Source organism: Aulonocara sp. 'chitande type north' Nkhata Bay, linkage group LG6 (genome assembly GCF_057382095.1).
Source record: "Aulonocara sp. 'chitande type north' Nkhata Bay isolate Kocher_YH1m ecotype deep benthic linkage group LG6, A_spYH_male_GT1.1, whole genome shotgun sequence".
NCBI lineage: Eukaryota > Metazoa > Chordata > Actinopteri > Cichliformes > Cichlidae > Aulonocara > Aulonocara sp. 'chitande type north' Nkhata Bay.
This window is the reverse complement of record NC_141349.1, coordinates 39,887,341-39,910,578: the sequence shown is the minus strand read 5'-3', so window position 1 is coordinate 39,910,578 and position 23,238 is coordinate 39,887,341. Positions and strand designations below refer to the sequence as shown.

Below are 23,238 nucleotides of genomic sequence, written 5' to 3'. Positions count from 1 at the left end.
TAATTTTTGTTTCTGAGAAAAATGAGAGCCACATATGAGGACATTAATTTGAAATTTCGATAGAACAGTTGCAGTATAATGTCCTCATAACTGTATATCAGGCACTTGTTGATCAAGATTTAGTATTTTGGTCTAAATAACCCAAAATGTGATGTCCACATGTGTGGACGCCAGGCTGGAGTAAAGTGTTAGAGCTATTTATACCTATGTAAACTTTTATACACTGGTTTTTACCTGTCTTGTTTCAGAAAGGTTTAAAAGGGTAATGTCCACAGTTTATTTGTTTATTTATTTGTTTGAATTCAACATATTTTATTAAAGTAATTGAGCTTGAACACAGAAAAAACTGAATCAAATAATCATAAAATCAAATCACTTGCACTATACTGAAGTCTAAGCTACTCTGAGCTAATGCCGGTTTCCAACACTAATGATCGGGTGAAGGAGAGAGATGAGGGTGTGCACGGCCACTGGTGCTCTTATCCCTGTTCTTTGTGATACAATCCAACAGGAAAGCAGTCAAACCCTTGGACATTAGCCAAGTTAACGTTCACAAATATATACACACAGAGGAACTCTGAGCCCCAATGTCAGCATTAGCACAAACATGCCACTTCATACCAAATCTCAGTGTGAGGTCAGGTGTTAGTCTCATTCCATTATTCCGGCTATATTTTCTTACTCATTACTATTAAACTTATACTTAAGACTAACTATTAACAAAATCACACCCCAATAACTCTGTTATTACACTTTGTATTTAATCATAAAAAGGCTGGATGTTGAAACCTTTTACTTCTATTTTGTATGAGCCAGGATTCTCAACAGCTGATACTCTATGTCCAAAAAGTGACAGGTATCGTTTTATGGAGCAAAAAACTTAAGAGCGCATATTTTATAAATAATACCAACAATTACAAATGCAGACCTTTAATAGTAATAAGTAATCCTTTATTTATAATGCATAGCAATATAAAAATAGTAACATATGAAAATATTACAATGGGCACAGATGAATTTGTATCAAAAACAGCAACCAAGCCAAAGTAATGAATAACACACATAAATAACAACTGCTTGAGAGACCAAACAATTTCTTTTCAACTGTTCCTTGGCAGAAAGTTAAGACAGCTATTCAGCTTTAGGTTTCAATAAACAGAAGTAATGGATGCAGTCCCTTTGAAATGTCACACAAAAGTCTACTTGTGCATATACTTAGCTTTAACTCTTCTCTTTTTTGTTTTGTATTCCAAAAGGTTTTCATTTTCTCCAGAGGATGTCTCTCTTTCAGTGGTTATCGACTGTTCACATTCATTTTCACAGACTGTTGGAATGTCGATGCTGGCCGAACGTTTCTTGCTAGAATACAATGGCCTAATTTTGCGTGCATTATCTGTCGTCTTTATTTCGTACTGGCATATACTTTTGCCTACTTGTTTTGTTTTTAAGACATTTGTATGCAGTTCATCTATCATTGGAGTAATACCCTCTGGAATGAATGCCCACTGTTTAACTGTGTCTAAAACAGCATTTAGTTTTCCAACTGCATCTTCTGTGCATTTTTTGTCTGTGCTTTCAACTACAGGAGTGTCATTCAAAGTTGATAGAGGACTTTTCAGAGAGTTTTTCATTTGTTTAAAATGGCAAGCCACCTTCAGGCAAGCACATGTGTTATAGTGAGAGAACGTACAACAAGTGCACTGAAGTGTTGCAGCCGATGCAAAAAAACACAGATTTCCAAACAAACTTGGCATTTTTATCACTTTCAAGTCCTCACAGTGTACAAAGTAATGCCTTTCTTTCACTGCAATTCTTGCCAAGGTAGAAATGTCTGTTTCCATGTTTGGATAGATGTCATTGTCAGCCTCTGCTAATTTTGCAAGTAACACTAGATGCTTGCAAAGAAGTCCTCGTAAGCCATATGTACAGTTGCAGTAGGACTCAACAGGGCAGACATCATACACCATGTCTTCTCTTGACTCAGATGGGACTTGATATGCATTAACTCCATGGCTGTTCTTGACTGTAATTTTAAGAGCCCAACCACTTTCCATCAGTCTTGAAGCAGAGTCTGAAACTTGAGACAAGGTGTCAGCAAACCTGTTTTTCATGCGGCCCACATCTTGCAGGGTTTTTATGACTGACAAGTAGTCGTCGGCCTTCCCTAGGAGCACTTCAATCAGATCATCCAGACGCCTATTCTTGTAGCCAGATAAAAACTGATATTTCAGGCGGTGGAAAAATCTGAAAAACAGTTATTTGAAATGATTAGTAACTGTAATTGAAGGAATTTAAAGTTTTAATCAAGACTGTATTATTTTTTTAAAAATTGGAATACCTATTGCACACGTCTTTTATAAAGGAATGCTCTGTGCCGGTTTAGCTGATTTAGGCAAATCCACCTACTCTGTTTTTTGTTGTGATAACATAAAAAACGCTGCTAGAATTTAAAGGATTTGCCTAAAACCTGTTCTGGCAATGACATGACGAACCTACTCAGTTTAGCCTCTTGGATTAAAGCATAATATCTTTTTTTCAGCAATACAATCGAATGAGGTCAAAATAATAAATCATACCTTTCAATCACATTGTTTGTTTCAGAACGAGCGTGACTGAAGCGACGGCCGTAGTCACACCACATGTGGCCAATGCCTTCCCAGTGCTTCTGAAAATACTGGCACACCAAAGGGTATTGCTTAAATGTCTGGCAGAACTCTGCTGATGTGGCTTTAAAGTCGTCCTCCTAAGAGAATTGGATGCAACAGAATATATTTCAATCCATTTAACAGACCTATTGAAATCTTTAATATTATGTATTGAAGCCCTTTTCCTTTTATTGAATAACATTAAGAATTTTAAGTTATTAATAATATGTCGTGTTTTTGTATTAAGAAGCAATTATTTCTTCCCTTACAATGGCTAAGAAGGAACACTAAACCTATAAGCATATTTGGTTTCAGCATCTGTCTGTGAAAGAATCCCACTCACAAGTTCTACTGCACAGTGGGTGACACAATGATGTTCTGCACAGCTTAAGTACTTGTTTTGATAAGCAAGATAAGAAGCCAGTTTTAGAAATTGTTTCAAAAATCTATTTTGTATCTCTCTGTAACTTTTTTTAGCAACTGAAAGTTATTATGCTCTTAGTGTAATCAAGAAGTCAAAATGTGAAATAGACAAATTACACTTACAGATGTGCAAGCTTTCAGCTTACAAAAGAAAGAAATGATTTCATTTCTCTTTTGGGTGTTAGAAAGCCCATGGACCCCGGACTCTGATTTTGAAAGCCATCGATTAACAGCCTGTGAATGTAAGAGAAAAAAAGTTAATCTGGAGAGAGAGACAGAGGAGCAGCTGTACAAAAAGCATAAAAGAAAGCTGACGTCCAAAAATAACTTTGTCACTCACTGGACAAGAGGACCTGTGCATTACAGAAATCAACCAGGCAAACATATTTTTAAATGTCAAAAAGAGCTTTGGGAAGCAGCCACCAGAAGATGAGTGCACTGTGGTCTTAAATGGATGGACATAGTCACTCAACATTTTATCCCTTTATATTCATTAACCTGAGTAGGTGAATATCACAATGAGGCAAATCATGACAACAGGACCCTGTTGTAAAAATGTGTTTCAGGTGCATCTTAGACAACGTGAAAAGAAAACAATGTGGTTTACCTGCAAGACATGGTACCAGCATAGAAGGATAGCTGACTCTGGAAAAACCTTCTGCAAAGCATTTATTTCCGCAAAGTCTTTGTCAACCATAAATGCTCTACAGAAAAAAAGAAAACACTAAATGAGATTAAACAGTATGAAAATGTTTTTGCTATCTCAAAGCACCACTTCAATGCCAAATTAAACATTTCAACTCACAAGTAGATATATAAAATACTGCATACAGCCTATAGGAATAACTTTAACAACTGGAAAGGAAAGTTTTTTGCAGCCCATGCTGCAGCTATAGCATTAGATTCTGGCATGTTATAACTTTTTTGAAAAGGAATTATTTCAAAATCAATAGCTGTCAATGTATTATTTACCTCGGGGAAGTTGGGAAATGCTCACAAACTATTCCAAGAACAGTTTCCAGGGTTTTCTGACTTTCGTTGCTGACAATAGCATAGGCCACAGGGACTCCATGCCCATGATCATCTCTTACAACAAGTGTGAATAAGGGAAATGAATACTGGTTAACGCAGTGCGTGGTGTCAACAAATACTAACTGTTTTGCATAGTTCTCCATGTTTGATTTCATTACAGGTGTCTGCAAAACAATCATTAGTTCTTGGTCAGATGTGTATGGTTGATAGAAGAGAACATGTTCTTGATGTTTTCCATTAAGTAAGGTATGTACACTTTGACTGTCTCCACAGTTAAAGTGCTTCTTCCTCATCATGCAGGTTCTAACACTGTCAATGTCACGTGGTGTGACAAAATGCTCTCTGTTGTGAAGATCTCTGTGTCCATGTTCTTTGGCCCATTTATGACATTCGGTTAGTATGATGGCTGGCTTAGTTCCAAGGGAAAGCAGTTCCTCAATCTTCCTCCTCAAATCACTGGAAATATTGTTGAAATGTGCGTCTTTTGGGTCCGAAGGATCATGCCCATCATGCTTATCATATGTACGCTGCACGATGACTGTGTGGTCTTTCCAACATTTGAGTACTTTAAATGAAACATAGGCCTTACAGCCCACTGCTCTGTAGCTGTTTCGACTTTTTTCCCCAGCTCTGATGCAGTTGAATTTGTAATAGTCTCTTTTCCTGTCTTTACCTGAGGCAACATTTAAACATTTATAATGTCCATGAAGGGTTAATGAGTTCAATTTTTCTAACACAACACTGAATGGGTCCTCCTGGCATTGTGACACATGCACACAAAGTTGTGTGTCTTTTCCAGTTCTTTTTTTTTTCGTCATTCAGAACACTTCTTCTAATTATGTCGTCCATTTCTGGTGGAAAAATAACGAAGGTTTAATTAGTCAATATTCATTAATTCGTTTTAACTTGTTGTGGGGTTTTTTGCAATACAATGTAAATATTAAATATAATATTAAAAAATATATATATATAAAATAATATAAAACAAACAGGGGCTAAAAGAAGCTAAACTTTCATATGGTATGTCTCTGGCAACTTTAACATGATGTCCCAGGGACAACATCTACACGATGTCCCAGGGCAACTTCTACATGATGTCCCAGGGACAACATTTACGCGATGTCCCAGGGACAACATTTACGCGATGTCCCAGGGACAACATTTACGCGATGTCTCAGGGACAACATTTACGCGATGTCCCAGGGACAACATTTACGCGATGTCTCAGGGACAACATTTACGCGATGTCCCAGGGACAACATCTACGCGATGTCTCAGGGACAACATTTACGCGATGTCCCAGGGACAACATCTACGCGATGTCCCTGGGACAACATTTACGCGATGTCTCAGGGACAACATTTACGCGATGTCCCAGGGACAACATTTACGCGATGTCCCAGGGACAACATTTACGCGATGTCCCAGGGACAACATTTACGCGATGTCTCAGGGACAACATTTACGCGATGTCCCAGGGACAACATCTACGCGATGTCCCAGGGACAACATCTACGCGATGTCCCAGGGACAACATTTACGCGATGTCTCAGGGACAACATTTACGCGATGTACCAGGACAAATTTGTAAATTTCTGGATTACTGTTAATCTCCATAGAATCAAGAACTCATGTCCAGTTTCACAGCTATGGACCAGTTAATTATGTTTCCAGGTGATAGTTTGATTCATAGATTCAGCACACAACCATAAGTCTAGGCCTTTTAGTCCAGATTCTCTTCACTTATGTTTGTAAAATGATCAGGGAAGCTACTGCAATTTTGCCTGACCCAACCCCCGGGCCACGAAACACCCAAAAAGTTGGGGAACGCTGGTCTAGAGAACACTGGTTAGCTAATGCTGTCGTCAAGTAGCCTATCGCTAGCAAGCAAACAGCAAGCCAAGTGAGGAACATATGTATAATGCTTACCGTTTATTAAAGGAAAGTATCCTAAATTGACTTCAAATTCGGCGGACAGGCGGCGGTTTTTCGCTTCTTCACTTGTATTTCGAAATACTCGAAGGCGGGTATTTCGAAGTCGCAAAGGAATGACGTCACAAGAAGGTGATTGGTCACTTGCAATGTTGAACCTGGAACAACATTAATTATGATGATGTGGGAACAATGCTGACACGAGGAAATCAGATCGTCCCTGGTTAGCTAATGCTGTCGTCAAGTAGCCTATCGCTAGCAAACAAACAGCAAGCCAAGTGAGGAACATATGTATAATGCTTACCGTTTATTAAAGGAAAGTATCCTAAATTGACTTCAAATTCGGCGGACAGGCGAATTGACTTCAAATTCGGCGGACAGGCGGCGGTTTTTCGCTTCTTCACTTGTATTTCGAAATACTCGAAGGCGGGTATTTCGAAGTCGCAAAGGAATGACGTCACAAGAAGGTGATTGGTCACTTGCAATGTTGAACCTGGAACAACATTAATTATGATGATGTGGGAACAATGCTGACACGAGGAAATCAGATCGTCCCTAAATCACATGATTAAGGTCATGCACCACACTGTGCTGTGATTTGTTATCGTCTTCCACATTTAGTTTTTATTGGGTCTCATTTCTCAAATTGCAAATTCTCCATTCCTCTCCGTGCATCTTAGTCCCTGAAACTAGGTATGTGGCAATGGATTGAAGCAGGGGACGCAGGTTTCCTGCTCGTCCTAAAGTCCACAATCAAGATGATTGTGCTCGCACCGCATTGACAAAGGAGTCAACCACAGCCCGGTTCTCTCTCTCAACACCCACACTGATCCATCCAACCACTGCAGAGTCATCAGAAAACCTCTGAAGATGACAGGTCTCTGTGCAGTGGCGGAAGTCAACAATCCAGGACACAAGAGAGGCATCCAGCTGCATTTCAATCTGATGCCACTACTAAAAAAGTCCAACAAAGACTGTTCTTTTTAAGGAAAATGAGATCCTTTAATGTCTCATCTGAGATGTTGTCTTTGTTTTGTAGTTTTATTGAATGATGTCTTTTCGCTGCCTGGTTTGGTAACCTGACGGTGAAGAATAAGAATAAGTTGGGACTTCTGGTAAAAACTACTAGCAAAATTTCAGGGCGCTGGCAAGATGGACTTTTGGCTATTTACAACAAAAATGTGCTTAGGAAGGCTCATTCTATTGTTAATTGTTTGAACCATCCACTTCACAGTGAGTTTGAGTTGTTGCCTTCTGGGCGCCGTTTTTGAGTACCTTTGAGGAAGACCAAGACTCCAGGTTTCTTTTATCCCTACTGCATCCCATCTCCTTAGTGGCAAATGACCATCCTGTGACTTTCTATTACTATTATTGTCATTATTATTTTATATTATTGTTTTGTTTACTTTTATTTTGCCTGCTAAACTAATTTCACCCTGTGGGACAATAAAGAATTTGAATTGAATTGGCTATGACAGAGTGGATAATGTCACATGTGGGGTTAGCAGAGGGAGGCACAGAAACAGCCACCAAGATTAGATGGGTAAAAAACCTGACTTCAGAGTCGAACTGTGCTAGATTTGCTATTATGGACATTGATAATTAACAGTACTGGTTGTTTGATGAAACTGTCTGAGAAGATGTCATTTATTGCATGGGCTGATATGTATCTGAATGTGAATCTAATCTTTATTTAAAACATATAATTAGCAAACATTAATAAACACTAAAAAAAACCTTATATGAAATCAGAAATACAACTATTATTAGCTATTAGCTATAAATAAATATGCTATTTCATACATAGTTTCTGTAAAAGACACATAATTAGACAGAAGAGATAGCTAAATTAAATTAAATTCTTTAATTTTCTTTTGGTATTTCTGATATCTTTTTGTGATATGTTGATTAAGGCAAATAAAATAAAAAGTGGTATTTTTTGTGTGCACACTAAATATACTAAGCGTGTATGTATATACACAACAATACATTTAACCCATTACATCATTTGAGCAGCGGGGTGAGGACGGTGTTGGTAATGACTCCAGCAGCGAGGATGAGGATCATGATGAGTATCGCCAGGCCGCGCCGTAACACCAGCTGTGACACTGACAGAACATCTCCCACTGTAGTGGTGTTGGTGGTTTGACTCTCTTCTGGTATTTGCACCTCCATGTATATGTGGTCCACCCCGGCGCTCTCACCACTGGATCCAATAGTACTGATTGGGGTCTGGATGTGATTAGAGTCTAGGGTTTGGAAAGAGAAGCATGAATAAGACACTGTAATAATGGGATGTTTCAGCCAGTTTGCCCACTCACCTCTATTTTCCATCTTGATCGTGTCTTTTTCTTCTTTGATGCGGACTCCCGCTCGCACTTCAGCCTGATCAGACACAACAGTCAATGACATGCTTTGATGAATGAAAGTGTGATAAACTGTCAATAGATGCAGGTGTGCACCTCTTCAGCAGCCTTCTTCCAATCGAGTTTGCACAAAAATGTGATGAAAAAGATCGAATGCACGAACACGCAAACCGTAAGGCCTGTCCAAAATCCTACAGCAGAAAAAACAGAAGAAGAAGAGTTTTAATAGTTTTTCTGACAAGCAGGAAGTACATTTAATTTCTGACCGCAGCACGCATTTGTCACAATCCACCTGTAACCTGAAAGACACAACATACACTGGTTATATATAGAGATGTAGATGTGTAGATGAATAGCAGCATATGGCATATTATGATACGTCTTTAGCAAAAACTAAGCAAAAAACGCAAAAGCGAGGTGCTTTGCTTGGGATGATGATTGTGGTGTGCATTGAAGTTTGCATGGCCCAACATCTCCTCTTTATTCTTGTCTGTCCAAAGAACATTGTTCCATCAGATGCAATATTGCAAACCTAATCCATGCTGCAATGTTCCTTTTGGACAGAAGAGACTTTCTTCTGTCAAACCTTCATGGACAGCAACAAATGCTTCCCCAAAGTCACTGCTGATGTCTTTCCTCCCTGGCATTATTATAACATACTCGACTAGAAAACTACCAAAATGTCTGGTTTTATTTAATGAATATAATAAAATTAATTGTTATTATATAAAATTAGGGATAAATAAAGTACGACATATCTTATTTTCTCTTGTCTTGAATATGTAATATCAATCCAATGCTATGAAGGAAAACAAAGGAGCTTGGAATGCCACCCTCACTCAGTCCTCACCTACAACCCCCATTTTGGCTGCAAACATCAGAGACACACCAGTGGGTAAGCCAATAAAGTAGTACCCGATCAGGTTACACAGAGCACCAACCGACTGCTTTCCTACACCTCTGACAACTCCTCCAGCCACAGCCTGTAAACACAAACACAGATTTCTCTGAATCACATTTTATATTTGACAGTATTAGCCTGAAATGTCGATCACTGCTGTAAAATCATTTCTTACCGCAATTGCATCACCAAGATGCAAGAAACTAATTATCAACATGAGGTCAGAAACCCTCTGCAAAATATCGCTAAAAACAGTGTGCAGTTTCAGCTTCAGTACATCTGTCTGTACATTCACAAATATTGTCAAACATCAAGAACATATGAAACTTAATGAAAACAAGACCTTTAATACAATGGGACACATGAACAATGAATTTATTTGATTATAGCACTCACATAGGCTTGTTTTAGTTAACTGAAACTAGATAACAAGGGCAACATGTTTCTGAGACAAAGGTATAAATGATTATCTTGAATAATACATGTAATTAAAGAAGCAATAAATAAGAGAGGAACTCTTCCTGGAATCAAGGTTAAAGGTCAAAGATACTTACGGCTCTGATGTGAAAATGTATCCGATGACATCCTTTGAGACGCCAAAAATAATACTAACAAAGCATGCAATTATGACTGCAATGAGAAAAACCATTTAAATATTAAAATCACAGGAAAAACAGAAAAACAAGGAACACAAAAGGTGGCCAACTTTACAGTTTATATACAGTTGTGGTGAAAAATGTACTGTAATTTCATTATTCTTCTTTTTCCAAAGTAGAACGATTGTACAGCATTCACGTTTAACAACAAAAACAAGTTCAAAAACAAGGCACAAGTTGAATTTATGTTAACACTTTAGAACCTAAACCATGATATAACTGCCAGAAATCTTTCATTTTTTGATAATGGACTGTTTGTTGAACCTTTAGACAAAATATATATCAAATTTTAATCAGCATATATGAGGTTTAACTTGAATCACATTCGCTACATGAGCGATATTTTTGCAATTTAGTCATTAAAATGTGTCATGCAATTTAAATCATTTGGGGGTGGGGTGGGGGGAGTCACGCTGATGATCACAAAAAGGCATGTATCAAATACGATACGCTGGGATTTAAAGGGTTCAAGTTTAACTGCAGGCTCAAAATTACATGAAGTATACATAGTCCACAAATTTATTGCAGCTTATTCAACATGTGTTCTAATGCATATCAACTACATACTATTTTGCCCAGGGTCGGGTAAACAAACTGGTCCATAATAGGCAAAAGGTCACTGGTTCAATTTCAACTGGAGACAAATCCCCTTTGGGACTGTGTCAGGATGGGTATCCGGCATAAAACTGACCAGATCAATCATGCAAAGCTACCCCCTGTGGTGACCCCTTATGTTGACGGAACAGCCATGGACCCTGTATGGGTTGTGGAGGTACTCGAGCTTCCTCCCAGACCAAAGAAATGCATGTTAGGTTAGTTAATGGCTCTAATGTCACTGTATACATGAATATGAATGGTTGTCTATCTCTGAGTTGGCCCTGTGATGGACTTGGCACCGAGAGTCCACCATTAATCTACCATTAATTGGCTACGCTGTTGGAAGGTGGCTGGATGGATGAATAGTTCATTTATATTTTATGAAATGTATTCTACTTCATATTCTTATGTCATGAAGCTCAGCATGAAATAAAACTAATCCTGCTACTGCTCAGTTAGCAGTATTTTTACTTTTTTCTGTTCATTTAACACAGAAAATAATACTTAGTGTGTTGGTTCTTACATGCACAGATGATGGGGACTTTGCACGACAGCTTGGCCTGCTCGATGTTTCCTGCACCAAGTGCATTCCCAACCCGTACGCTGGCAGCACTAGCAAACCCTAATGGAATCTGTGGGAAAATCCATGTGTAATTCCAAAATGTAATGCCAGGTCAACATATAAGCAAAAGTCAAAAGGTTCACTGGAGTTACCATGTATGCAGTAATAGTCAATTCGTAGGATATCAAGTGAGCTCCCAACTCGGCCTCACTGATCACACCAGCCAGGAATCCTCCCACTTCAACCACCCACCACTCCAGACAGAGCATGAGCATGCTGGGGACAGCCAGCTGGGCAAAGGGTCCCCACTCCTGGAGACAGTCGAGGGACCAACCTGTGTGGGTCAGAGTGACTCTATATGTCATCTTTCAAACTATTGGTTTAAATTAGGATTTAATTATGGGCCTCGGATCAACAATTACTAATGAGGAATTTGCATAAATCAGACATTACTATTAAACAATATTTAAATCCCACACATTTGAACTATTACAGAGATGTCTTGAAGTTTATTGGAACCGCAGTGTTAAAGAATAACCTCTCCTCCACACTGCACTCCACAGTTATAGAGTATGACTATTTTTGTCAAACATTAAACTCTTGAGTATTTATAATGGAAAACTTCAGGTATGAAAGGCCAAAAGCTAAATGATGCAACATGATGAAATTATTGGACAGAATTGGAAATAAGGCGAACGACACAGCAAAATCAAAACATTTCAGCAAGTTCAGGATCCCCGTAGAAGTAAAATGACTGACCTGCCCATGTGGCCTTATGCAGACCTCTCAAGTACATGTAAATGAATAAGACTGATGCCAACAAATACTGGGAGATGGCACTGGCTGCTGCTGATCCACTAGAAGATAAAAACATTAGAGATTAAAAGAAGGAAAAAAAATGAACAATTAAAGCTCCATATTTACAGGTGACAATTCAAGCACCCTAAGATAGGCTTCAGCCCCCTGTAACCCTGTAAAAAGACAAGTGAAAGAGGATGGATGGATGGGTTTCGAATTTGCTGTCAGTTCATTATTCCTTTTAGGTTTTTGAGAAACAATTTATATTCATGTTCTACATTTTGTTATATATTTTTTTCAATAGTGCCGCTTTGTATTTCCTTGTGCTTATGGGTTTTATAGTCTTCCGAAGCCTGGTATTGATTTCTTATTAGATATATGTTGTTTGCTTCAAATTAAGCACTTTAAACTAAAACCACTATCAATGTGTATGCCTGTTACATCTAACCCTTCTTTCCTTCCATCATGTGCAGACAGAGCTTTCAACGTGTGGCATGAACTGGGAATTCATAAATTAAAAGACGTGTAATCAAACGATACCTTCATGTCATTTCAACAATTAAAAGATAGATTTGGAATATTGTGCAGCCATTTTTTAAGATATCTTCAACTACGAAATTATATCCGCACACATCTGCCACAGTTTGAAAGCATGTTGTCTGATACCTTGACACTGACACTAAAAATATTACTGTGCTCAAGCTCATGATGTCATGGTCCTGAATCGGTGACCCAGTGTTTTGTGTATTATTGGTGTTATTCTATGATTTCATCTTTGTATATGACTTCTAGCCTTCTGAGTTCTGTTTTTGTATTTTAGTTTTGAGGGTTTTTTTCTGGTGCCTCTGTGTCTAGTTCTTAGGTTTAGTTCTGTGCCCAGTCTGTTTCCTGTTTTACTTTGACGGTCAGTGTATTCTCGTCTTTCAAGTGCACAAGGATCAAATGCAGGACACTTGATCCTTGTGTCCTGCATTTGGGTCTGCAAATTTACCAACACACCATAAAACCTGTGGTAATTCACCTAAATTCACTGGATCATGAATTTAGATAAAGAATTTAAAACACATATAGTTTTCACTGTCTGAATTGAGGTTACATTCAACCAATGATGTCACAGGAATGATGGAGGAAAACTTACGCAACACCCAAATCCAGCTGATGGATGAGGACGTAGTTGAATATTGCATTAAAGACATTTCCGATTGCTCCAGTTATAACTTGAGGCCATATAATTCCCTGTACACCAAAGCACAAAATACAAATAATATTCATGTTAATGTTTTAAAAGCACAACCAGTTATTAAAGTAATGTAGGCCATATGCATGCTTCAAAAGCACTGCACCTGATTTTGAAGATACCTCCCCTGCAGCTGGTACATGAAAGCAGCCTGAAGAAAGCAAACATTAAATTATAAGAGACTCGTTGACAGAAGTGAAGAACAAATTTGAGCACATGATCGGATCTTAGGTTAATCAGCACGCTAACACTTTTCAATGAAAACAATGAACATGTCAAATAATTAGTAATAAATCAAAGAAATAAAATTTATCACAGATTCTATACATTGATACACCTCCACTGCAAGTTATTAACCCTCATCCACTTTGTCTGATAGTTTATGCCTCAAAGTTCAACCAAGAATAAATGAGAGGGGGGCATCAAAGTTAGAGATTGAGCAGTATTGTTGAACAATGTAAATCTCCTTAGAAACGAATACCAAGTCAAACATGATAAATGGTGAATGCACTGATTCTTATAAAGTGCTTTTCTAATCTCTCAGAGCACTCAAAGTGCTTTTTACAACACGTCTCATTCACCCATCCGATCCTTAACCTCTTAAGCACCAACGCCCATAGATCTGGGGACAAAAGGGAGGAGATCACATTTAGGGTTAGGTGAGCATGCCTAAGTGCTTTTTATCTAACATTCACACTCCAATGGATTCATTGGAGAGTAACTTGGGGTTACTATTTTGCTGAAGGACATTTGGCATGCAGACTGGAGCAGCTAAGGGGTCAAACTACCAACCCTAACCCTTAGTAGATGACTTTCTCTACCACCCCGTGTGCTGAGGTGTGACCGATGCTCTCTGGACCTTAAATAGCACTGCATCTGTTGTTAAGACCCTCAGTTCTGGATATCAACCTGCCTTTTGTTTAAATATTGAACACCTTCCAAATCTGCATCAAATCCTGTCAAACTCACCGGCAGAGCGGGCATGAAGATCTTCACATAGAGCTGGGAGAGGCTTCATGTGGAAATGAAAAAAACAAAGTAAGCCTGTGAAACTGATGATGGTGACATTTGACTGCACATAAATTAAGGTTACATACCATTTTGCTTGTTCTTTTACTTCATTCTGCTCATTACTGTTTCATGCTGTGTTACACAATGGTGACTTTAATGCGTTATGCTGTAAAATAAGCCCACCAATGATGGTGCTTCCTTTTTATACTTATTGGGTCCAACTAATCCCAAATAGTTTAGACAAACTGAAAATGCATCTCAGGTCTCAGGATGTTAATTATCTTTTTAAAAGTTTTTGGCAGCTTTATCCAAAAGTCGAGGCACAGTAACAATGTGACAAACAAACAAACACAGCACGTAGTTTAAGTAGTGTTGGGTTGTAAACCTGTACAAGGATCTACTGAATTATTTCTCACAGGTCAGAAATGTGTGCAGTAAGAACCAGCACACATTTCCATGCATTTCCACTGCTGAGTTAACAGCTGGTTTCTGCTGCTACAGGTGGTCAAACTATGAGGTTTGGTATAATGTGCTTTTCGATTACTGCATTACAGTGACGCCCCGTTTATGTCGAGTTACGTTCTAAAAATATGTTGTTTTTAGGCTGTAAAACCCGTCACTACACCCGAAAGACAAAACGCCAAAACACAGACTTAACAACGTGGTGTATGCTGTACAGTGCAGCGAGGAATGCCCGGACCTCTACATTGGAGAGACCAAACAGCCACTTCACAAGCACATGGCCCAACATAGAAGAGCCACCTCCACAGGACAAGACTCAGCAGTCCATCTGCATCTTAAGGATAAAGGTCACTCTTTCGAGGATGCCAATGTTCACATTTTGGACAGAGAGGACAGATGGTTTGAAAGAGGAGTGAAAGAAGCCATCTATGTCCACTGTGAGCGACCATCTTTGAACAGAGGCGGGGGTTTACGACACCAACTCTCTGCCATCTATAATCCAGTTTTGAGATCCTTCCCAGACGCCTTAACGCCCACTCACATCCTGGGCCATCTGATCTCATGATAAGGTGGGGCCAGGTTTCACAATGAACTCACCCGAAACTCTGGCTGATTGGGACCCACACCCAGTTTCACACCTTGGCTCAGGCGATTAGAGGATCATCAGGGGGTCCTTTTGTCCCTCTGTGGGGGGTTACTCCCACTAGGTTTATATCTGGGACTCTCCACCATTTGACCTTAGAACTGAAGAAGCTTCTCGGATGAGAGGTGAAACGTCTTCAAGCAACTTAAAGAAGTCCAGACGCTTTTCTTTGCAAGCTCCTTTGACCGTCACTACACACTTTATACACTTTTCTCTGACAGGCATGAACATTTTCACACTTTTCTCTCCTGTTTAAAGACTCTCAAAGTTCAAACCTTCGTAGAAAAATAAGTCCAGTATTAAAGAATGAAGCCAAAGATCAAACCCTGTTTTTATGTCCAGAACATGGGAATAGAGCAGCTGCCAGAGAATTAAACATTAATGAATCAATGGTACGGAAGTAGAGGAAGCAAGAACAATGAGTTGAGTAAAGTTTAACTCATCTGACTGTTTTGTTTTGCCTAATGCCTCATGGTCTGAAAAATACGGTAACTTCTACCTTCCTTTAGCATGTCCAGAAGTTCATCATTTGTGAGATGGTTAGCATCTTTCTCTGTATCTTGGGTGCTACCGCAGGTGCCTTTGACGGTGCAAAACGTTTCGTCGACATTGTTGTTTTTGTTGGGGAGAAAACTTACAAACATACAGTACAGCACTTCAGAGTCACACTGCTAGTGATCGAAGATTTATGTAAATTTGACAAGCTGAATGCATTCTGTACTGTACAGGAGACACGGCACGGAGGAGATCGATTGACAATGGACAGCCGATCATGGACACAATGCACTGTGAAAACAGAAAAACAAAAACAAAAAAACATGCAAAATTGCACAAAAAAAATCCGCGAAACAGCGGAAGGTGAACCGCAGTATAGCGAGGGACCACTGTATTTTTTGCACAAACTAACAGTGCTTGGCATTTTGCATAATTTGTGTTTCTTTAAGAGTGAGACAGACACATGCTCAGCAGTGTCACAACATCCACGCGTCTGTTATTGCTGGTTAATAACGGCTCACCTGGCGACCTCTGGACTCTGTTTGACAGCAAGTAGGAGAGGCTCAGTGTTGATGAGGATGGCCCAACAAGGGAAACAGGCCAGCAGCAGAATCAGAACTCCCCTCTGGAGAATCACACCCACACGCTTCAAGTTACCGCTCCCATACGTCTGCGTGAAACAGGTAGACAGACGCTCGGGTGAGAAAAGTTGGAAAACACAGAATCCCACCAAAGAACAAGGGTATGACTGATCATAGAAAAATAACTCCACACAAAAGCTCAGTGTTGAGATGTTTAAAAGGGCATTCCAGGAGAACCTGGGAACCCAGCTGTGCTGCTTGTGTTTGTCTTGGTTACACAGATAAAGTGAAAGCTCTGGTGAGGACCCTACCTGAGATATGAGGGTATCACAAGTTAATGACAAACCGGTGCCAATGGAAATACCAGTGACGTTAACTACCTGCAAACGAAACACAACATGCATAAAGTGGGGTAAAAAATGATGCATATTTACAGTTCAACAACAAAGGCACTGAAATGTCTGCTCACCGCAATTGATAATGCTACAGCTGCAAGTTCAGTTTTCCCCAGGTGACCACAGAACACCGTGCTGACAAAACTGATCATGAAAATCATGAACTGGGAAATGACCTGAAGCACAGAAGAGGAGATCCTGACTCTGTGTTGTATTTAGAAATACATTTAAAGGAAAAATAAATAAGTAATGAATATGGTTAAAACATTTAGTAACTTAAGGATGTTAAACATATAGCAAATATCTAAAATAGATGGATACTTCCCACAAGGGAAATTTCTGTGTTACAGCAGCACGATAAAGAGTAAAAATAGTAAAAACATAAGCAACTGTATGTTTTGGGGGCTTAAAGAAAACATGGAGGAATTTGATATGTAATCCAAATAATGCATAAAAACATAGTAACTTAATTTAAAATTAAATGATTGTAATACTAAACAGATATACACAGTACAGTCCTACAGTGCTTGAGGTCCATTCAGAAACAGGACTTCATAATAACATAAATAACATTTAATGTATTTATTAATAAGACACTAAACCAGGGTCCAGGTCCCACGTTTAAATCAAATTACAGTTTATTGACACATGGTGCATCTTCTGTAGTAAATCCGTTCTTCCTGTCAGTAACAACAGACAGAGAGTGTGACAAACTTCAAATGAGCTTCAAATTTACACACAGTCTTACCACTGGTCCCGCCAGTTTGGAAAGTTGCACAAGCTCATTGCGGTAAACTGACGGAATAAACCGAGGGACACATATGTGGCAACAGCCTCGGGAGCTCTGTGCGCAAGCAGCCGCTGCACTTTCCTTTAAATCCTCTTTCACTGCCTCGGTGCATTTTCCTGTTTTTTCCCCAGAAGAGTCCATAATTGAACAAATACAGATCCTCTTCACAAACAGCTCTGGGTGATTTCTGTCACTCAGGCAGAAGAAAATGTTGTTGGTTTGATAACCAGCGCAGGAGTCTGAGGAGGGGCCAGACACATACTGTCCTCCTCACCTTACAGCCAACCAACTCTTGACTCTGTTTAGGTGTGATTTCTGCTATTGCAAAATACTCAATACACTTGTACAAATAAAGCATTCACTTACAGTTGATCATTAAAATGACAGTTAAAAGATGCTGGTGATATTCCTTAGTAAATGGTAAATGGCCTGTATTTGTATAGCGCTTTTACTAGTCCCCCCTAGGGACCCCAAAGCACTTTACACACCCAGTCATCCACTCTCACATTCACACACTGGTGGAGGCAAGCTACAGTTGTAGCCACAGCTGCCCTGGGACAGACTGACAGAAGCGAGGCTGCCATATCGCACCATCGGCCCTTCTGGCCCACACCAGTAGGCGGTAGGTGAAGCGTCTTGCCCAAGGACACAACGACCGAGACTGTCTGAGCCGGGGCTCGAACCGGCAACCTTCCGATTACAAGGCGAACTCCCAACTCTTGAGGCACGATTGTCCCCTAATCCAATCGAGGAAAGGCTCTAATCCTTCTGGAAAGTAGCACTTTCCAGAAGGATTAGAGCCTTTCCTCGATTGCACTGGGTCCTTCCACCTGCAAATAAAACAGGGTCCAATGAAACAGAGTGAGACTGGATGAGGTTGTAACTAAAGTAACTAAAGGTAGCAAAGGATGATTTATTTACAGAACATAATTAAGGTGAATGTGTATGTCAGCAAGTCAGTAGTGTAAAACGTGCATGAGCATGTGACAAGGTCAGTAAGAATCAAAAACACATGTTGTAGCTGAGCCAGTGTAGTCTAGGAAGCTGGTGTCCAAACCAAACAATAGCAGTGAGGAAAGGATAACCAGAGAGCAAGGGAAGGATCTGCTGCAGGAAAGAGGGAGCTTTTATAGTTAAACTCACTGGGCTTAGCTGTACCTCAAGCAGCAAGCTTCTTTAATCAGCTCCTGCAGAACGAAGCACAGCACAAAAAACAAAACAGAGACACCCATCACCTGGGGTCATCAAAATATGCAGCGCTCAGATACCAGAATACATCTTTATTAAGTTTCACTGTGAAAAAATGACTCAAAATTTCATTTAAAAAGTCTGTTCCACTTGACAGAGTATTGCAGATATTCAAATATGATGCAGTGAAATGAAAACAAAGCTGAAAAATGGCTCTTCTTTTAAATGTCATGTAAATAAAAGCGCTGGATACTGACAACAATATAAATCTCTAAACAATATTTCCCACAAATATTTGAAGACTTTTATGCAACAGACCTCAAATGGCTTGAAAATGCAAATGATTAGAGGTAATTTGTCTGGCCCTGAATACGTAACAGTCTGCTCGCTGCATCACAAAACAGTTACTTTTTAACAGAGAAAAGAAACACTGTCATCCCAGACTTGAACTGAAGATGAGAAATAAATAAACAGCTGAAAACGACTGAACCAAGATGGGGCTGAGTGGGACAGAAGTCATTACCACAGGTAGCTCAGTGATGAGCACTGTGCTTGTCTCTGAGATGAGACTGATGACTTACAGTGAGCTCTGAGTGACTTCAAAGAGACGACTTTTTGACGTTTGCTTCAATAAGATTCTTATTTATGTATTTATTTTACAGTGGAGCTGTTTAATCATACATAAATACACACATTCACACTTAAAGCTGCCCAGTATGACCAGAAGACAGTGATTCATAAATTATCAAGTGACTGCTTCAATGCTTTGCAGACTCTTTATTGTTACATTATTATGAATCAGGACAATACTTTTACACAGCAACTTCCTCAGAGGGTTTCAGTTACCTGGACATTTAAATTCAGTAGAATCACCAGCATAAAAATATAAAACCAAAATTTTTACATTTGATTCTGGAGAAGTGGAGACGAACAGGTGAGCATCAGGGAGCAGGGTCAGGTCATTGATGGGAAACTGAGTCAGTCTGAGGGTAAGTGTTACCATGGTAACAACCCCTTGTTGTGAGAATGTCACACACTAGAGGAGCAGTTTATTAGGAACACCTGTACACCCGTTTGATTGTGATTGTACAAAGACATGCAGATATGGTCTTATTTACCATAAATGATTGTCAAACGTAATTAGACAGACAGGGCAAAATTTAATTAAATCCTTAATCTTCTTTGGTACTTCTGACTTAGCTTTTAGGCAGACAAATCAGTTTCTATGCTTAATGCTACAACAAAAATACCCCACAGTTCACAAAAAAATCCTACTAGAGACATGATTTTATCAATTTCAGAATCCTCCCATATGGAACAGATATATATAAATCTTATAAAGTTTGTATCTGTCTTGTGTGAAACTTGTATGAAAAGCATATAAGAGTGAAAACAGATATAAGATCCCTTGAAAAATTATATAATGAAACTTGTATGTTTTGGATACTTCCTAAAACAATGTATGAAAGTAATGAGAAAGTGGCCACTTTCATGAGTAATCACATATAAGTTTCTTGTTCTTGAGTTACAGCATTCATGACATTTTCAGAAAATGTTACCTCTGACCTTGAGATCAAAGTCACTGAAATTCAAACTCATCCAAGAATTTTAGTAGCTGCACCGAAGCTATCAATTTGAAAAACTTTAAACCAACCTGAGTTGTGGCATCATGTGACATCACAGTCATATTTTTATTCTGAAAATACAGACTGTAAAGAATGTTACCTTTGCATCAACAAATCTGTAAAGTCTTCAGTAACCCAACCTGAGCTGCTGAAATATGGCATCTTAAATATCACATTCCTTCCACCAAAACAGACCAAGTGCCCAATCTGGAACCAGTTGCACCTTACAATAACCACCAATGAGTCACAAATGTAGCCTGGGATTCTGTCCTTGATTTCTTTGCATTTTACCATAATTTTTTTTACTGTTATAGTCTGTTCTCAAACTGAAATGTGACCTGGATCTCATCAGACACCATGGTCCTGCACCAACACTGGAAAAAGCTCAAGAGAAAAAAGTTTTATAATGTATAAAGATGCACAGCGCCTTCTTTTTGCTTCAAGAGCAGGTCTAGTCCCAGTGAACAGAGTGTGCCTGAAGACATCTGCTTTCTCATACTTCTGTTTTGTATCTCCTTGTTTTCACTGTCTTTATACAGGATTGTTGATAAAATGTACATTAAGTTCTATGAGTCACAAAGATCAACTGTCATCAAACTGATTATCATTATCAAACAGTGGCCTCATTTTACACACATTTTCATTAAAGGCCTTAATAAAGCTGTCCTTTGTTTACTACATATTCCGCCTATTTCATCTTATTGAATTCATCTCTGTGGCCGGACAGTGTAAGACGGGGCACAGACTGCACACAGCTGTTCCTCTGTTGAATCAACAGTGTAAGTAACCCTCCCACAAAAGAAGGTGCATTTTTATTACTTAGATAAACTTTGTGCTCCAACTCATGACTCTATTTAAGGGTGATTTTTGCTGTGAGGATTATTCATGTTAATTAAAAAAAAAAAATCATTATTACAAGTAGCTGATGAGCCACAGCTTCCTTGGGGATTTTACAAATCAATGGCCTGTAATTCTTTAACACAGTGAAATTTAGGGAGTTTTTTTTAACAGGCTGTATTTAATTGATCTGGTATGCAACCTGATGAAAGTCATTGATTGATAGCAGAAGTTAGGTGAAGATGGAAGACTCACAATGAGAAATTTGGGAGTAATACTGGCCTTAAGGCAGGAAGTAGTATAGGAGATATGTAATGGAAAACTCGATAAAGCTCAGATACCAGATTAGCTGAGAATCTTGGACCGGTTGTCAGGATCCAGGTTTGCTGTGTGACCTAATAAAAGTGATCTTAACAGCAAAAAACCCCAAATTATGTATATATATAATTTTTTTTCAATCAGCAGAAGACACAGTAAGAAACCCAGACTAGATTAAGGTTAATTAAGATTAAGGTTAATTATTGAAGGTGTTAACAGGAAGCTTGGACTGTGCATATTATTGATAATCGAGTCAGAGAAGATGAATGTTCTGAGTTGCTTGAATGTATTGCCGCTTCATGTGAAGCTAGTTCAGCATTTTATCATTTTTATTCATAATTGTTGATTTAATTGGAGGGATTGAAACTGGAACAAATCTGGATTTTAAAGCTATGTTTTCTGAGAGCTAATATACTCAGCTCACAAGAAAAGTATTTATACTCTAAATTTACACATTTTTCTTTTAAAATCAGATTTGACTTTTGCACATGAAATTTTTTTTAGTTTTTGTTTTTTTGCCCAGTTGACCGTTAAAATGAAAGTTAAAAACTGATGCCTCAGTGCTAGAGTGGTTCATGTGCTTTTTTTTGGGGGGTTTTTTTAGTACACAGAGCTTAGATATTAAAATGTATCTGTATTAAGTTACATTGTGACAGCATGACTCCAAGCACCATATTGTCTACATGACAAAGTATTACAAATATATAGTGCATCCATCGATCCTTCCTCTTCTGTTTATCCTTATCAGGGTTCCTGCTGGGAGGGCTGGATCCTAGCTCAGCTACCATATGGCGAGAGGCAGGGTTCACCCTGGACAGGTTGCCAATCTGATGTAGGGCTAACACACCGACAGGAAACCATTCACTGCTTAATCATCAATTGACCTAACCCCACTAACAGCATGTCTTTAGACTGTGGGAGGAAACTGGGCAGAACCTGCACCAACATGGGGAGAACATGTGAACTCCACACAGAAAACCTGTGGCCAGAGGGTGGAGCCAAACTCAGGACCTTCTTGTGAGGCAACAGTGCTAACCACCATTCCACCATGTGGCCCAAAAGATGACAACAGAGAATAAAAACTATTTGTACTGAAAGTGCTGAATACTGACAAAAAAATGTGCAGGTTTAAACAATATTTCCAATAAACGTTATGTTATGTTATGTAACAGGTGTCAAATGACTCAAAAAAGGAAATCTGGCCCTGAACACAGTCTGCTGGCGGTATCACAAAGAAGTTACTTTTTAACTGTGATCATGCAGAGAAAAGAAACAATGTCATCCTGGACTTGAACTGACACTCATAAATCACTAAACAGCTGAAAACATCTGAACCACGAGAGGGCTGAGTGGGACATCAGTCATTTCTACAAAATTCTCCCTGTTTGCAGAGGAGCTGTTTCATTACATATAAATACACACAGTCACACTTAACAGCTGCTGAGAATAAGCAGAAGTTTGTGATTGTTGGATCATCAAGGGAAAGAGGACCCACTTTCCACTGGGGACAAAGAGGGAACCTCGGTCCACTCCTGACCATGATGGAGTATTCTTCATCTCTGTTACTTCACCACTAGTTTTCTTTTTTTTTTTTTTTTTTGCCTGTCCCATTTGGTTCTTTAGCCGTCAGAATTGTTGTCTGAAGACCAACAAGGATACCCAATGGATTTATTTTGCCAAATGGATCAACGTGGCATTGCCGTATTGGTCCATTTGATCGACCTTTGTTTTTATTATTTAAACT

At 39.0% G+C, this 23,238-nt stretch overlaps 2 protein-coding genes across 4 annotated transcripts; both read right to left on the bottom strand.

Moving 5' to 3' along the window:
* Positions 1-925: 925 nt before the first annotated feature.
* Positions 926-4,965, bottom strand: LOC147328500 (uncharacterized). 2 transcript variants are annotated; one of them, XM_086296905.1, is made up of 5 exons: positions 4,041-4,965; positions 3,676-3,772; positions 3,192-3,302; positions 2,577-2,743; positions 926-2,244 (listed from the first exon to the last, which is right to left on the bottom strand). In XM_086296905.1, the coding sequence occupies exons 1-5, from the start codon at positions 4,916-4,918 to the stop codon at positions 1,200-1,202; spliced, it is 2,298 nt and encodes a 765-aa protein (XP_086153031.1). In that variant the 5' UTR covers positions 4,919-4,965; the 3' UTR covers positions 926-1,199. The 2 variants fall into 2 exon arrangements, with proteins under 2 accessions (XP_086153031.1, XP_086153032.1); XM_086296906.1 differs by lacking the exon at positions 4,041-4,965 and having other exon boundaries at positions 3,676-4,022.
* A 1,628-nt stretch (positions 4,966-6,593) lies between these two features.
* Positions 6,594-17,706, bottom strand: LOC147328499 (multidrug and toxin extrusion protein 1-like). Of its 2 annotated transcripts, XM_086296901.1 has the most exons (16): positions 17,485-17,706; positions 16,811-16,912; positions 16,653-16,721; positions 16,282-16,430; positions 14,119-14,161; positions 13,256-13,300; positions 13,051-13,148; positions 11,874-11,971; positions 11,267-11,448; positions 11,076-11,184; positions 9,854-9,929; positions 9,475-9,544; positions 9,249-9,381; positions 8,495-8,589; positions 8,354-8,417; positions 6,594-8,281 (listed from the first exon to the last, which is right to left on the bottom strand). In XM_086296901.1, the coding sequence occupies exons 1-16, from the start codon at positions 17,665-17,667 to the stop codon at positions 8,037-8,039; spliced, it is 1,761 nt and encodes a 586-aa protein (XP_086153027.1). In that variant the 5' UTR covers positions 17,668-17,706; the 3' UTR covers positions 6,594-8,036. The 2 variants fall into 2 exon arrangements, with proteins under 2 accessions (XP_086153027.1, XP_086153026.1); XM_086296900.1 differs by having other exon boundaries at positions 6,594-8,417.
* Positions 17,707-23,238: the final 5,532 nt, after the last annotated feature.